This window comes from Nerophis ophidion, linkage group LG04, assembly GCF_033978795.1.
Source record: "Nerophis ophidion isolate RoL-2023_Sa linkage group LG04, RoL_Noph_v1.0, whole genome shotgun sequence".
Lineage (NCBI taxonomy): Eukaryota > Metazoa > Chordata > Actinopteri > Syngnathiformes > Syngnathidae > Nerophis > Nerophis ophidion.
This window is the reverse complement of record NC_084614.1, coordinates 49029553-49047870: the sequence shown is the minus strand read 5'-3', so window position 1 is coordinate 49047870 and position 18318 is coordinate 49029553. Positions and strand designations below refer to the sequence as shown.

The 18318-nt window shown below is 37.7% G+C and overlaps 1 protein-coding gene across 3 annotated transcripts; it reads right to left on the bottom strand.

Moving 5' to 3' along the window:
* Nucleotides 1–2296: 2296 nt before the first annotated feature.
* ftr83 (finTRIM family, member 83) lies at nt 2297–16782 on the bottom strand. Of its 3 annotated transcripts, none has more exons than XM_061898235.1 (8): nt 16097–16782; nt 10055–10150; nt 9701–9934; nt 9463–9622; nt 9243–9299; nt 6457–6525; nt 6040–6106; nt 3153–3292 (listed from the first exon to the last, which is right to left on the bottom strand). In XM_061898235.1, exons 1-7 carry the CDS (start codon nt 16670–16672, stop codon nt 6063–6065), a joined length of 1236 nt encoding a protein of 411 aa, XP_061754219.1. In that variant the 5' UTR covers nt 16673–16782; the 3' UTR covers nt 3153–3292; nt 6040–6062. The 3 variants fall into 3 exon arrangements, with proteins under 3 accessions (XP_061754218.1, XP_061754219.1, XP_061754220.1); XM_061898236.1 differs by having other exon boundaries at nt 3154–3292; nt 6036–6106; XM_061898234.1 differs by lacking the exon at nt 6040–6106 and having other exon boundaries at nt 2297–3292; nt 16097–16777.
* Between the last annotated feature and the right edge of the window lie 1536 nt (nt 16783–18318).

The window sequence follows — 18318 nt, the reverse complement described above, 5'->3', positions numbered from 1 at the left end:
GTTAAAAAATCCTGGCCCAAAAATTTATTTATCTACGAAAATACGTAACTTGATATATATATATGTAATATATATATATTTATATATATATATATATATATATATATATATATATTAATACTTCCGTATGACTCAAAGGCGTATGAAAATACGTACATGATATATATCTATATTTATATAGATATATATATTTATATATATATATATATATATATATATATATATATATATTTATATATATATATATATATACATATTAATACTTCCGTATGACTCAAAGGAAGGAGAGACGGAGAGACTGCACCTTCTTCCACTAGGAGCATGTCACACTATAGAAATTATTTTACTTTGACAGTTAAATATTAGTGGACTCGATCATGGAACATTAATCAACAAAATATTCCTAAACGTAAGTAGCCACATTTTTAATGTGTTACTCTTGTAAGGGGCCATGAGAAAATATTATACACTAAAAGTTGTTTCCAAAATGCTGTCGGCGTTCACAAAAACAGCTATAAATATGAATTCACTATCCTGCAAACCTCTCTACCAGCAAACATTTTCTTATCTTCTCCTAAAAGTCAGTCCCTCCGGGCTGCAAGTGGATATGTGTATGTGTTTACATCCAAACAGAAGATAGGAAATAAGTCAAGAACCAACAGCTGCGGAGAAACAATGGCATGAGACCTCTGCCAGCACAACAACAATTGTTAGGATGAAACCACACTATGCAATCCTTTGTATCCATGGTGCACCTGAAACCAAAGGTGCTTATGTCATGTCGTTATTTGTTAGAAGTTCAATTACTCTTGATAAATAGTGAAAGGACAGCATTGTATGCAATGGTTGGGTGGTGTGTTGGAGGATAAATACTTTCTAATAATAGCATAAGGTATAAAGTATTATGTTACCTTTAAATGGTGGTCTTTCATTTAAAAAAAAATGCACTTTTTGTGTAGAAGTTTGCCCATCATCCACAATCATTATGCGAAACAAGAATATAGACGTTTGTCTTTTTTTTCGTGTGTTGTAAATAATAACAAACTGCTAACAAAGAAGATAAAGGGGATTAATCTCTTCTGTCTAACACTCAAAAAAAAAAAAAAGCTTCAAGGTTTTACGCTTTTATATTTTATGTACTTGTTGTAAACAGGCACATTCATGATAACATGTAATATTTACAGTATGTTAGTCATTTCAAATGCTTAAAATAACCTAAATACTTTAAATACTAGGAATACTTCAATTGTTTTCCATTTCATATTGATATTGCAGAATTTGTTGTTGAACGCTGATATCAGCGTTCAACAGCTTAGATAGGCTGCAGCACCCCCCGCGACTCCGAAGTACACAGTTTGAGTTTTTTAAATTGTCTCTTGGTTAAATATTATGTTAATGCAAATTGTATATGTATTTTCATACCTTCTGATAAGCTACACTAAATAAATAATTGAGAAGAACTGCATTAAAGCATCATGCAGCACTATTTTTTAGTGCTAAATTAAAATTTACTAACATAATAAAAAAATGTCACGTACAGTGTTCGCTCTCACTGGGAAGCCATCTGATGGGAAGGTTGTATCTTTCAGCACACCACTTGTGCTCCATGCTTAAATGATACATCCACTGTGTTCCTCAATTCTCAGATAAAAATGAAACAAACTTCTCGCCACGTCTTCCTAGCGATGTGGTGAAGTTAAGAGCCGAAATATCCACTGATTCAGTCAGTATTGATTTTTAGATAGCGACGTGTAGAATTTATGCGCTCCAACTTTTTCATACTTAAAGACCATTGATTCATCAGAAGCAGCAACTGCATTAGCTAGCATAAGTCTCATTAGTAGCCTGAGGCGCTGTGAGCAAGGCGATGTGTCACTATGTCAGAAAAGTAGTTCCTCTGAGTTAGCTCACAATAATTTTGCTAAACCTTGGTCAATATGCATGCAAAGAAAATGCTGATGGCGGTTTTTAAAGTATTTATAGTGTGCTTTATAGGCAAGAAAGTAAAATCTCAGGTGAAAAGTGCCAGCAGTTTTTCAATATTTACAACGCACATAATCAATCAATCAATCAATGTTTATTTATATAGCCCCAAATCACAAATGTCTCAAAGGACTGCACAAATCATTACGACTACAACATCCTCGGAAGAACCCACAAAAGGGCAAGGAAAACTCACACCCAGTGGGCAGGGTAATACGTGTGTTCTTGTGTTACTTAATATATATGAACGATATACCGAAATGATGAAGTTTGGTGCATTTACAGAAAGAATTTGACGCAAATCATAACAGAATTTCCTTGTTACAAAATGTTTATTGCAAAAATAAATGCTGCATATTGAAAATCACAAAAACATATCAATCAATTACAGCTGCTTTTGATCAAGAAGCGGATTTATATTCACTTTGTTTATCCCATCCTGCAAATCCACACACGTGTACAATATTTAATCAACAACAAAAGATTCCCAACATTACAAATTCATGTCAATTATCCAATTTGTCTTACAATTGACAAGCATAGGCAAATACTGTACATTTGTTTATTAGGGATGTGAATCTGTGAATAACTCACAACTTCATTTGGAAGTGATTCTTGATTCATTTTGTATTCTCACAATATATTATTTGGCATATGCCAAATGCCGTATACATGCAGCAAGTAAAAAACGTCTTTTTAATAATCGGTTCTTGACCATTTTGAATCAATCTTCAAAAATAATCGTAATAGATATACATTTACAAGGGATGTTTTCCTGTTTATCAAAGCTGTATGAGCGTGATGGCAGACTCGTACCAAACCCAGAATCCCGGATAGACGGCCTCATTGAAAGAAGCCTTGAAGCGGTGAATGAGAGACATGCTTTCTCCGATGGAGTAGAAAGAAAGCGTTCCTCCGGCGTGGTCCAGGAAGACCCCGATTCTAGAAGAGTAGGGGGCGTGGGTTTCAATCTGGTCCTTGTTGTGGCGCGCTGAGTAGCTGGCGTCCGAGCAGAAGAGGCTCCAAGATTTGCGGTTGTAGCCGATACGGCAGCTGTCTCCGTACCCCGTCCTCTTGATGCCTCTGTAGGTGACGCCGATGGCAGCCCCCTCCCCACTCCAGTCCACCTCCCAGTAGTAGGCGCCGCCTGACAGGGCCTCCATGCACAGCACCTGAGGCAAGGAGTCAAACCTGGAGGCGTTGTCACCGTAACTCTGAGGGTCTCTCTTCAGGGTCGCTTTCCTGTTACCCCGAGACAGGTGGAGCTGCCTGTAGGCTGTGTTTGGGTCCAAGGTGAGCTGGCAAACATCTAGAAGGAAAAACATGGATTGGAGAAGGTTACACTTTTAGGATAAAGTCATTATTCAGCTGAAACCTTCATCATGCAGCTTTTAGTTCCACAAATCAACTGAAGGAGGTCTGAACTTTAAGGTTATTAATTTCTCTATTTTGGTTGAAACACACTAAAAGCACTCCAGTGCAGGTAAAAGTACAAAGTTTGTATTATGCCAAATATACTTTATTATTGATCGCGTAGGATCTAATATTGTGTAATATACAGTACTTCATAATGCTTCATGTTTCTTTTAACACATTGAATATTCCTATACATATCAAGCTGCAGGGCAAAATGTCAACATAATTATATCATTATTTTTTATAATTTTTATATTTTAAATAATTAACAATATTTAAATATTATTATTCATCATAATCGATATCATGAGAAATCTAATTAATAAAACATATATGATATTATAATTGTTAGTATAAATACTTGTTATTGTTAAATAATAACGAAAATATAATTAATTTACTCAACAAACACAAGATGATAATTATAGCAGTGTCCTGATCCGATTTTGATACTGTGTCAGATATTGATCTGATTTCAACAATAAAACAAGTATGTTTTGCTTATGTGCTTGCATGTAAAATATATAATATAATGTCCTGCAGCGTGTTTACTTGTGCAAAGCTGGAAAGCCAGTTAGCATCCAAATGTCCTCCATTAAGCACACAACGTTGTTCTTTTCTTCTATTTAAGTCAAGTCATTTACAAAAGGTAAATATGATAAGCTATAGTCGAGTAAGAACTAGCAGCTACACAACAGCTTAACACACAATAGCATACAAGCTAGACATAATAATAATTGTCCTTCATTGAACAATATTGCAGTCTAAAACAACACATTTGTCAATATAAACAAGTATCCAATAATTATAGTTACATATTACTTAGACACCCGCGACCTCAAAGGGAATAAGCGGTAGAAAATGGATGGATGAATGGATTACTTACATATACAAATCTTAAATGCAGAAGTGTATTATAACGTATTCAGTAATAAACATATCCGCATCATTCATATTACTGCATCATGAACATAACTTCATTAATTATCGTGACCACTACGTTTCGGAAAAAAAAAAATATCACTTTACTTTAACGTAAAGACAGAATACATCCATTCCAGACAGTTAATAATAAATATGTTAGTGATTTTCATACCTATCAATGTTCTCTGTTGGACTCATTTCACCGGATCAAACCTTTTCTAACATTCCACACTACAAAATCAATAGTGTTATGTACTTTTCAATTAAAGGTATATGTATTATCCGTGAAGCACTTTTAGGGATAAGAAGCTTCGATTGTGTCGGGTTTTAAAAACATTAAAAATCTAAGGAAAATGTAAAGAAGACAGAATATAAAATATTTATCCTTAAAATGTGGAAGAGAGCAAGGCAGAGAGAGAGAGAGAGAGAGAGAGAGAGAGAGAGAGAGAGAGAGAGAGAGAGAGAGAGAGAGAGGGAGAGAGAGAGAGAAAGATAAAGTGGGCCGAGCGAAAGAGTGATAGAGCGTGCCTATTGAGGAGAAGGTTTGGTCTGGAAGCTTCATGACTTGCAGGAAAGATAGTGAGACCGCTTTACTGAACATACATTATATCTTATTAAATAATGTCAGATGATGAAAATAACATACATCATACATCATAACATAAATCACATGTTGTGTATCATATCGTATCATTCATCATGCCATGTCATATAATTTCATAACATATCTGATATCAATCATACCATATAATTTTTCCCATCATGTAATATATCATTTATCATATCATGTAACATATAATATAATATCATATAATGCCATACAATATTATTTATTGTATCATATCATACGACATATCATATATCATATCATATCATATCATACCATATTATGTATCCTAAATGTACCATAACATATTATATATTACATCACATCATGTAATGTCCTACCATATCATAACATACATCATATCACAGCCTATAATATAACATCATATCATATCATATCAAATCATATATTATTTACCGAGGTGGGTAGTAAAGTGCTACATTTACTTAAGTAAATAAATTGTACTTTAAATGAAAAATACTTTTTAGTTTTACTTGAGTATTTTTGTGAAGAAGTAACACTACGTTTACTTTGTTACATCGAATTTAATTCCAATCGCTTTTTTTATATCATTATATTTACTTACTGACTACTGCTTGCAAAGACATATTTATAGAACTCGTTAGAGAGACCTCTGTCACATGACTCTGTTTCACCAATCCAACGTCAGCACTAGTGACCTTTGACTCCATTTCCCCACGCAAACGGAGCCTGGCAGTCACATGACCGCACTCAAACTACACACTGTAAAAGTGACACGTCATCACAATGTTTACTTACAAATGATGAAAAACAACATTTATATCACTTTCTGTGTCAGCAGAAATGTTTACATCTTACCCTGCTAAGATTCCATTCCCAACAAGATAAAACATGTTTTTTACATTTTAGCTGCGCAAAAGCTAACATTAGCTCTGTTAAAGCATCATAGGTGACTGTAAAATGTGCATCTTTTGCAGTACATGCTGTAGTAGTGTCTCTCTGAACAGATTTTGGCTACTTTACCCACCTCTGGTTAAATCATATATCTTTTCATATATCATATATGACATGATATCGTGTTATATCATATTAATAATAATTGTTGCAGGTATTGGAGGGTCACCTGCCTGCCAATTTCCAACTTTGCAGGTCACAGTTGGTGAGACACCCGGCGAGTTCTGCCCGGGTTATTATCTGGAATGTTAGAAGTATCAACACAAATATCTCTAGTATGTTTCTTACTCCATCAGCTTTTTAAAATCATGTTCACACCAAGCTAAGTTATGCTTCTTCATACTCCTTTTCGGACATGCTGTAATGAGAAACTAGAAACGTGATGAATTGTATTGTACTTGTAGTTGTATGGATTGCATGTTCGACATAAACTAACACCATAACCACAACAAACTAACACCACAACAAAATTATATTCATAAATACATACTGTGATTGTAAAGAGCATGCTCTCAGCGGGAAATGATTAAAATGCCAAATAAGCCAGAAGAAGAACACAGAAGATGAGCATAGAGGATCATGCGACTCACACTTCAGGAAGTCATCTCTGTGCTGAGGTTCATGCACGTGCACAGATCTGTACACGGGGGCTTCCTCCGCTGTTGTACGCAGAAAATTATCACATGATTACATTAGTCACCTTGCATCTTTGTCAATAATGATCAAGAATGAGTATATGAAGTTAGCTTATTTACAGAGCACAAACAAAATGGCTTCATTGACATGCTAAGTCGCTGACGTCATCAAAAGCAAACATTTAAACAAGCGACTGACGTCCAATTTCAACCACAATAAAAAAAACAAGCAGCAGCAAAGCAGCTGATAGTATTCAATATATAATTATCATTATCATTAATACAATGTAATATTTTTCTATATGTTGTCTTTACAACCAAACTTCTGAGGTTGAACTAATTCAGTAAAAATCTTAAAGAGCTTTTGTGTGTGTTTTCTGTGTCACAAACCTGGGGGTAAAGTTCGACTCAGATTTTAAATTCGAAAAACAAATCAGCAGCGTCGTTCAAAAAAGCTTTTATCAATTACGCCAAATAACGAAAGTGAAACCGCTTCTATCAGGACATGATCTCGAGAAATTAATCCACGCCTTCATCTCGAATCGTTTAGACTACTGCAATGCCCTGTATATAGTAAATTATATATATATATATATTTTTTATAGGCATTAGCCAGGCCTCTCTTGCCCGCCTGCAGATTTTGAAGAACTCTGCTGCTCGTCTGCTAACACAGACCCGCATACGTGAGCACATCACTCCTATATTAGCGTCCCTTCACTGGCTCCCTGTGCGTTACCGAATCAATTTTAAACTCCTCCTATTTGTTTTTAAATGTCTAAACAACCTCGCGCCAACATATCTCTCCGACCTCCTTCAGCCTTACTGACCCACCCGATCCCTAAGATTAGCCGATCAGCTGCAACTGACGGTCCCTGACACAAGGCTGAAGCTTACAGGTGACAGAGCTTTCGCCGCTGCTGCTCCCAAGCTTTGGAACGACCTACCTCTGAGTGTTGGACAAGCCTCCTCTCTTCCTGTTTTTAAATCTCTCTTAAAAACATACTTTTATTCTATGGCTTTTAACACTGAGTGATATCCATCCTGCAATGGCGCCCCATTATATACCTGCTGTGAACCTGTTTTTTATGTTTTTATGTCTTATTTATTTTATTTTATTTATTTATTTTTTTTTTAATCATGTTTTTTTTGTGTTGTGTTGTGTTTGCTCGGTTCTCATTTTTAACCTGCTCATTGTACAGCACTTTGGCTACCCCTGTGGTAAATTTTAAATGTGCTATATAAATAAAGTTGATTTGATTTGATTTCATTTCATTTAATTTGATTCGTCACAAATATAATTTGAGCAGTGCTGACATAATTGAGCTATGACTAACCTGGAAATAAATAATCAACATAATCAATTCATCCAGGAACACAGACACAAGCTTTGCTACAACCGCTTGAATTAAAGTTAAAGTTAAAGTCCTAGCAATAGTCAAATTATCCACTGCATTTGACCCATCACCCTGTTCATCCCCTGTGAGGTGAGGGGAGAAATGAGCAGCAGCGGTGGCCGCACTCAAGAATCATTTTGGTGATTTAACCCCCCATTCCAACCCTTGATGCTGAGTGCCAAGCAGGGAGGTAATGGGTCCCATTTTTATAGTCTTTGGTATGACTCGGCCGGGGTTTGAACTCACGACCTTCAGTCTCAGGGCGGACACTCTAACCACTAGGCCACTGAGCAGGTTAATGATTAATGATGAAGGATAACAAAACACATATGCAAAGAAAAAAGCCCCACTTGCCAAAAACACACACTAAAAAAAAAATTCTGCAAGAGAAAAGTGCTGCAAGCGGTTTCCTCAATGATTGGTGACGACAGGGCGTCATGTTACGTACCGTTTGAAGCCGCAACTAAGTGACACTGCAGTTCCTCTTTATACATTTGTTTTATATGAAGAGTGTTGCCGCGTAAACATGGCTTATTGTGGTCCCACATCGCCTTAAAATTCATCACAGGCCTTCCAGTTTCCCGCAGGCATCTCCATCAAACTCATTGTGGTCGACCGACGACCGGTTTTCAAAAATGGCTCACTGCTCATCTTTTGGTCAAGCACGTTTTCCGCCTACATGGTACCCCTCTGGACCAAGTCTCGGAGAGAGGACCGCAGTCCGCATCCCCGGTTTGGAAGGCTTTTTTGCGAGCCACCTTTCATCAGGTTTTGATCCCCAGACGGTGTTGGTCACGTAATCATGACCTTGTTAGCCTACGCTGTGTGTGCCATCGATACCCTTTGTCCTGGTCCTCCCACCTCCTTTGGGTTGAGTATGCTCGCAATTCCCTCACCTCTTTAGCCACAAATATGTCTCCTTTTAAAGTCGCCAATGGTTAATAACATCCATTCTCTCCAATCTGAGAAACCAAGTCGGCTGCCAGGGGTCGTTTCTGGCCCCACTATGGACTGGACTCTCACTATTATGTTAGATCCACTATGGACTGGACTGTAACAATAGTAAGCTAGATCCACTCGACGTCCATTGCACCGGTCGCCCAGGGGGCAAGGAGCATTGAGTTGTGGATTGTGCAGCCCTTTGAAACACTCGTGATTTAGGGCTATATAAGTAAATATTGATTGATTATGATTTTGACTGCAATGTTTCTTTTTCTTTTTTTTGTCTTTTTTTTGAGGCCCAAAAATGTTTTGTTAAGTTTTAAATTTCTATTTAAATGATGGAAAACTCATCAAATTATTTTGCAGCTCACATCCAATCGCATGTAAGCTTTTCATTTAACTCACCTCTGAGAGAACGTTTCTTCTTGCCGTCCTCCAGTTCGCAGAAGGTCATTTTGTTGACTGTGAAAACAAATATTGTGTAAATGTGTGCATAAAACATCATCAAAGTACAGTAACACCCTCATTCTGCTGACAGAACAAACATAAACGTGGGGATGAAACATCACCAAAGTCACTTATTTTACCGAGTGTAAATATGAACATAATATACGTATTCCATTACCCGTTTTGGCCACTTTGACCATTTCCTCGTTGCCGAATTCATTGAGGTGTTGTTTCATTTCAGACACAGCCTTGTTGACGGGATCAAATGTGAAATAAGGGTTCACCATCACTGTGGGCAACTCTTCATTCTCCGTCTGGGCGATCAGCATGTGGTAACTCTGTCAACACATGACCTGATTACTTCAGTGCTGGATTACTTTTTAAAACGCCTCCGTGACCTTTGACCCCCGCGTTACCTGGATGAAGTGGATGTGGTCCTCGGTGCGGGACAGCTGAGTGATCTCGTTGTCTCTCCTCTTCAGGTCCGAGATCTCGTGGTTGAGACGCTCCATGTGACCCTCGGCGCTGTTGAGCGCCGCCCGCTTATTGGAGGACATCAGCTTGGCCATCTCCTGCTGCATCCTCTCTATGGAGCGCATCATGTCGCCAAACATCTTGTCACATTCCTGCAGCGCTCTCTGGGCTGACGTCTGCACAGGAAACAGGAAGCAGGAAACAGGAGGCAAGAGGGCGGCGTTCAACTCATCTCTTTCAACATGCAGGAATGTGAGCGTCTATTCAGTGCTGAATCAGCGCTTAATGGTACCAACCTTTAGCGCGTCTACTGCTTGTTTCAGTTCTTCCATCTGTTTGAGGCGATCGTGAATCTTTTCCTGGATCTCAGCCTGAGTAGCGCCAAGTCGTTGCTATGACAACAGTATAAGGACGGTTGAGTTGTAGCACTTTCTTTCACAATCACACATTCTACACACTATCTACACAGTAGTACATCCATCCAACCATTTTATACCCCCTGTCCCTTTCGAAGTCATGGGGGGCCTGGAGCCTATCCCAGCTGCACTCCAGCATATGGCAGGGTATACCCTCTGTTTTGGTTTTCAAGCATAGGCTATTCTGCGTATTCTTGGCCTAAACTAAGCATGTTCAAGCATTGAAAATGTTTTTTGTTATTACAGAATTTTAGATATCAATCTCATAAACATAACACTAGTTCAAGTTCAAGTTTTATTTGTCACATGCAGACTACACCACAGTGAAATGCTTTTTTCCATGCTCTTCAGATATTGTGTACAGTGGGATCCAGACACTAGTTACAGAATCTAATACACTAAATACGAAAAAATTAAAAACATTGAATGGCTCTGATGTACATTAATTACAAGACAATAAGTTACAGTAGTTATGGTAGTGGTATCAGTACAAGTAGAAGTACAGTACTCAAACACAGCACCAGTGCAAGATCAAATAGTATTAACAGTTTATATAACAGGGTCAATTACGTCTTGTTAATAATGTATTTTATAATGTTGAGTTATTGTTATAATTACACACAATATGTAAGTCACATGTGAATACCTGAATATTGTTTGATGTTTTGTCAATGTGGAACCATTGTCTCGTTGTCCCTCCTACTGCAATAATTACTGTGACACCTGTCTTTTTATATGCGTTGGACATGCCTTCCAACTTCCCTTTTGTCAACGGTAATGGGAGAGGCAGGCGTCCATGCGACGACAGAAAATGTATTTTCTTGTTAAGCATTTAAGTTCACTTTCTTGTTCATTATATTTGTGAAGAGGCTCGACAATGGCAAAAAGTTATTCACGACAATTGTATTCTGTGTATTATCAGGTATGTTCTTATTTTACTGTTGTATGTAACCCCGCCCTTTTGTCTACGATAACGGGAGAGGGGCTCTACGATGGCAAAAAGTTATTCACGACAATTGTATTCTGTGTATTATCAGTAAAGTACAGCTGAGAAACCCATGGTGTCGGTTGTGTTCCATGAAATCCACACAACACAGAGGAAAAGACCACCTGTTACATATATACAGTATAGGAAGCAACAAATATTAAGGTGTCTACAGTTCTTTGGCAGTTGAGTAGTGACAGTAGTATGAACAAAGGTAATGGAACAGTATGACTTCTTTATACTATTGTTTTTACATTATTTACAGTCATTGAATGAACGGTATTGTAGTCCGGTAATTACTGTGGTAATTAAAGTGATTCTTGTGCGTGCGATTTTGTGCAATTGTGATAAAGTGTTAGAAGTAAAAGTAGAACTACAAACGTTTGTAGAAGTAAACCTTTGTTAAGAGATACAATGATCATCTAAAGTGTAAAAGCTTTAGTTCCCACTTCTCTGTGAGCGCTTTGAGTGTCTAGAAAAGCACGATATAAATTTAAGATTAAATCTAAGATGTTAGTATGGCCTGTAGAGGCCCAATGATCTGGAATGAGATTAATAGCTTTGTAAATGAATCAAATTCTTTAAACAGTTTTAAAAAGCATTTTAAGCTAAATTTAGTGCAACCTTATGCTTAGTACATTTAGCACACCCCTTAAGGCTGAGGATTTCGCATTAGTCAGAAAATCTGTAGAGACTCCTCCCGCCCCCCACCAAGGACTATTTTCACTGCTGGACTCTGGAAAGAGGTTCTGCTGCCTCCATAGCAGAACCTCTTCGTTCTGTAACAGCTTCTTCCCTTAGGCCAGTGGTTCTTAACCTGGGTTCGATCGAACCCTAGGGTGTTTCGGTGAGTCGGCCTCAGGGGTTCGGCGGAGCCTCCGCCGCGGAGGTTAAGACACACCCGACTCATCGTGTAAAAAAAAATGTGTTCCTATCGGCATATTATGGATACCCCCAAACAATGTTCCCTCTAATTTTCCATCTGATTTGCAGGTGTGTTATTTGTTGTGAGTTCATGCATTGTGATGGTTTTGTTCTTTGAACAAGGTGATGTTCATGCATGGTTCATTTTGTAAAAAGAACATAGGTTGATTGGCAACACTAAATTGGCCCTAGTGTGTGAATGTGAGTGTGAATGTTGTCTGTCTATCTGTGTTGGCCCTGCGATGAGGTGGCGACTTGTCCAGGGTGTACCCCGCCTTCCGCCCGATTGTAGCTGAGATAGGCGCCAGCGCCCCCCGCGACCCCGAAAGGGAATAAGCGGTAGAAAATGGATGGATGGATGGATGTCTTGAATTTGAAAAAAAATAAACGTTTTGGGGGCGGCGCCGTTGAGACAGCGGCCGTGCCAGCAACCTGAGGGTTCCTGGCTCGATCCCCACCTTCTACCAACCTTGTCACGTCTGTTGTGTCCTTGAGCAAGACACTCCACCCTTGCTCCTGATGGGTCGTGGTTAGCGTCTTGCATTACCTCCTACCATCAGTGTGTGAATGTGTGTGTGAATGGGTGAATGTGGAAAAGTGTCAAAGCACTTTGAGTACCTTGAAGGTAGGAAAGCGCGATACAAGTATTTACCATTTATTTTTCACTAAAGAAGGGTTCGGTGAATGCGTATATGAAACCGGTGGGGTTCGGTACCTCCAACAAGGTTAAGAACCACTGCCTTAGGCCATAAGACTCTTGAACGCATCATAATAATTCCCTAAATTTCCCCCAAAAACGGATTAACTTGCTGGAATATAAAAAAATATATATGCATATGCAAAAGTGCAATATGCTTATCTGTACAATAAATCTATTTATATCTGCACCTTTATGCTCTTTTATCCTTCACGGCAACGAGCTAATGCAACAAAATGTTGCTCTTATTGGTGCTGCAAAGTTCAAATTTTAATGACAATAAAGTAAGTGTAAGTTTAGAGCTCAGTATGTATGATGAGATTATCTCAAATCTTTAGGATGCAAACTTTTTATTCAAATTTGAATAATAGGACTGATTTGGTGGATTTAGAGATTCCTTCTAATAAATGTCAACCTGTTGGTAGGTCGGGTAGATTTTGAAAGGAATTGTATTGTACTGTATTTTGTATATTATATGATGATGTATATTTTAACTGTGGGTGCCTGTCCATAAAGAGTGTGCTTCTACGGATTACCCTTTTGCTGTACGGACTATGATATATCAAAATATTTTAATGTATTACAAAATTATTTCCGTCTGTAAAAAAATAAATAAAAAGATAAAAATTAAAAATAAATATTCACTCCTGTAGTTAATTTGGTCGCAGTTTGGCTTGCTGTTGACTTCTATCCACTTACTTATTTACACAAAAGGAACAGTACAAAGCCATTAAGAGCAAAGTTCAGGCTACATTACTATATTTTTGGATTAAAAAAGGGTGTTGTATAATGTCTAGAGGGCTCCCATAATGTTAAACATTTAATATAAAAGATTATAAACATGATTTTTAATGCAGGAAAATATTCAACTTACAATTAGTCATTTCTACATTGCGAATTTCCTGAAGGAACTCTGCAGAATGAATCAAAAAAGTACTATCCATCTATCTATCTATCTATCTATCTATCTATCTATCTATCTATCTATCTATCTATCTATCTATCTATCTATCTATCTATCTATCTATCCATCTATCTATCTATCTATCTATCTATCTATCTATCTATCTATCTATCTATCCATCCATCCATCCATCCATCCATCCATCCATCCATCCATCCATCTATCTATCTATCTATCTATCTATCTATCTATCTATCTATCTATCTATCTATCTATCTATCTATCTATCTATCTATCTATCTATCTATCTATCTATCTATCTATCTATCTATCTATGTAGAGGTTAGGAGTGTCCTGCTCCAATATTGGTATTAGATTTAGGTCCGATATTTGTAAAAAAAAAAATAATAATAATAATAATACAAGTAGAGGGTGGTATGTGTTTGCATGTAAAATGTTTGATATAATGTCCGATACAAACAGTTCTGCAGTGTGTTTACTTGTGCAAACCTGGACAGCCAGTTAACATCTCAATTTCCCCCAATAAACACACAAGGTTATTCTTAGCTTCTATTTTAGTAAAGTCATTTACAAAAAGTGAACATTATGGGTATACACTACTAGGACATAGCAGCTACACCATGGCTAAGCACACAATAGCTCACATGCTAGACCAGGAGTCGGCAACCCAAAATGTTGAAAGAGCCATATTGGACCAAATATACAAAGTAAAAACAACAACCTGGAGCGGCAAAAAAAGACAATCCTTATATAAGTGTGTAATGAAAGCAACTAAAATTCAGCCAATATTACATACAGATAAAGTGAAATAAAACATGCGAATATATATTAATTACACAGTAGACATAAGTAAGGAAAATCAAATGAGCTCAAATATACCTACAAACGAGGCATAATGATGCCATATGTACATACAGCTAGCCCAAATAACAAGTTAGCATTGATTAGCTTGCAGTCATGGATTGACCAAATATGCCTGATAAGCACTCCAGCAAATCAATAAAACCAACAAAGCTCACTTTTGTGCATTCACACACAGCATTAAACATTTGGTGGACAAAATGAGAAAAAAAAAGGAGTGGCATAAAACACGTCGGGCTTCACGGTGGCAGAGGGGTTAGTGCGTCTGCCTCACAATACGAAGGTCCTGCAGTCCTGGGTTCAAATCCAGGCTCGGGATCTTTCTGTGTGGAGTTTGCATGTTCTCCCCGTGAATGCGTGGGTTCCCTCCAGGTACTCCGGCTTCCTCCCACTTCCAAAGACATGCACCTGGGGATAGGTTGATTGGCAACACTAAATTGGCCCTAGTGTGTGACTGTGAGTGTGAATGTTGTCTGTCTATCTGTGTTGGCTCTGCGATGAGGTGGCGACTTGTCCAGGGTGTACCCCGCCTTCCGCCCGATTGTAGCTGAGATAGGCGCCAGCGCCCCCCGCGACCCCAAAAGGGAATAAGCGGTAGAAAATGGATGGATGGATAAAACACGTCTTTCTCTGGCAGCATCGGAGAAAGTTGTACATGTAAACAAACTACGACGAGTTCAAGGATCACTGAAATTAGTAGGACAAAACGGTGTTTGCCAAATACTCTCATCAGTGAAGCATGTATGACAAAAGCAGTGGGATTCCTAACAATTAGGAAGGTTTGTGTCATGTTTTTTCTCCTACAGAATATACATAAAACAAAAAATATATATTTTTCTTCATCTTCCTCCATCTCTGAAAAAAATCCAGGGAGCCACTAGGGCAGCGCTAAAGAGCAACATGCGGCTCTAGAGCCGCGGGTTGCTGACCTCTGTGCTAGACATAGGTAATATGTGTCCTTCATATTACAATATTACAGTCCTAAACAGCACTTTTTTCAATATACTGTAAACATTTATCAAATAATTATATTTTCACAATACTTACACAAACATACTATCCAAGGCAGAAGCATGCTAGAAAGTATCCAGTAACAAACGTGTTCGCATCATTCAACTCACTGCGTCATGAGCTTAACTTTATGGATTATTGTGGCTGTGAGGTTACTATTACCACTCCACTTCAACATAAAGACAGCATAAGTGAATTCAGATGGTTAATAATGAATAGGTTAGTTGTTTTTTTCTCTGTTTGACTAATTTCACTTGATCTAAACTTTTTAACATTTCACACTACAAAATGGTATCATATCGTCGGATCAATATTGGCCAATGCTCAAGGCTCCAATATTGGTCTTGTATTGGAAATGAAAAAGTTAAAGTAAAACTGTATACAAAATGTGTTCCAATTTCTGGTTTTGAAACATATTGAAATTAAATAAGGGAAAATTGCTTCAGTTTTTCGTGATATAGGGTTTTTGTTTGTTTTTTGTTTTATAAAAAAAACAAAAAAGTGAAGTACTGTGCTTACCTGTTCATCAGCCCTCTCCTGCTCAGCAGACACCATGTCGTGACCTTTGTGTTCCTTCACGGTACACAGCACACAGATGCACATCTGGTCTGTGCGACAGAACAGTTCCAGACCTTTCTGGTGCTGAGGACAGATCTGCCGGTCCAGATGTCCAATCTCATCCACCAGCTTGTGCCTTTTAAAAGTGGCTGACTCGTAATGAGGTTTGAGATGCCTCTCGCAGTAGGAGGCCAAGCACATCAAGCAGGTCTTCACAGCTTTGTTCTTCTTGCCCACGCAGATGTCACAGCCCACATCCTGCGGCCCCGCCACATTGTAGTCGGGCGACGGAGGCGGCGGCGGGAAGGGTTCCGAGTTGCGTTGCAGACTGGAGTGCCGGGAGCCTCCGACGCGTCTGGGCGTCGGCCTTTTGTTGTAGGTCACCCGGCACTGCGGGCACATGTAGCTGCCCGTGTGGTCGGCGTGGTCCCAGTACGTCTTCAGACATATGGAGCAGAAGACGTGACCGCAGGGGATCGACACAGGATCCCTGAGGTACTCCTTACACAGGTGACAGTTGTCGTGCTCAGAGGCCATGGTGCCAACTTCACAAATTTGCAGTGGAGATTCTGGGACAGTAAAGTGATCCCACAGGTACTACTGGCACTACTTATACACACTCACACACTAACACACACACACACACACACACACACACACACGCACACACACACACTAAACTGGTTGAGCCGAAACCAGTAAAACAAGGGCGGGGCAAGGAAAGACACACAATGTCTTGATCACCAAAAACCTGAAAAAGAATGAATGAATGAATGTGTGGTGACATGATGGCAAATTACTCACTGGTTGATCACAACATCCTCATGTTTAGTTTTTAATATTCAACTCTGAAGTAAAACACATTCTACAAAGCGTGATGACAGAATAGCAAATCAATCACTGATTATTCATAAAAGAAAATTAATCAAGGATTAATCGCAATGTCCTTTTTTAAGTTTATAGCATTTACTTGTGAAATAAATACATTCTACAAAGTGTGATGAACGAGTTAGCAGATTGATCACTGATTAAACAAAATGTTTTTTTTAGTCTATTTTTTATTTTTATTTTTTAAATAAAATCAATTCTTTAATGTGTGAAGGCAGGATATCACATTAATCACTGTTAAATCGCCCTGTCTTTTTTAAAGTTCATAGCATTTACCATAAAAATCAAAAAAATCTACAAAGTCTGATGACATGATAGCAAATTAATCATTGATTAATTACATATTGTTTTTAATTGATAAACATGTAACTTTAAATAAATCTGCTTTACAAAGAGTCAGGACAATATAGTCGACTAATCACTCATTATTCATGTAATCTTTTTAGCTGATAACATTTTGCTTTTAAATAAAGAGTGATAATAGGATTGCAAATTAATCACTTGTTGTTTTGAGTTGAGTAACTTTTAAAGAAGTAAATTCTGCAAAGAGTGATAAAAAGATAGCCAATTAATCAGATTTATTGCAATGTCTATTTTTAAGTTTATAACATGTATCTTTGAAATAAATACATTCTTTAAAGTGTAATGAAAAAAACGCAAATGAATCATTGATCAATTCCAAATGTCTTTTTTAGTCAATGACAATTTGAAAAACCATTCATTCAAAGGACAAGTGTGTTGCTAATTTAATCATTTGCGTTACACAAAAGCATGAAAGAAGTGGAAAACGACGTGGGCGTGTTATCGATACTGATAATCAATGGACACTTTATTTTGGTGACGTGATGATGGATCGTTGTTTAAAGCCACAAAATAGTTTTTTTCACAAATAAAAAGCATTACAACACTCTGTTAGCATAACTAAAAAGCTGAAATACTCCAAATTAATATTCTAAAAGTGTCAAACTTCACAACAGGGCCCAGTATGTTTGTATTTGTGTTGACGCTCAAGTCAATCAATACGTTTACTTCAACATAAGCGGTTTTCAACAAACCCAAACAGAAACGAAACTAACAATTGCTCGCACATAAACTTCTGAGAAAATGTTTGATTACAAATCAAATTTTTTTTTATATTTCTTGATATGTTTGATATGTTTTATGATGTTTTATATTAGTATCTGTGTTTTGATCAGAGATCAAAAGCTTTCCTACACATGTCTAACGATATAAAAATACATGATCTATTCTGTTAGTTGCTGTGGTACAATCCAAATGAAAACTGCAATCTTTTT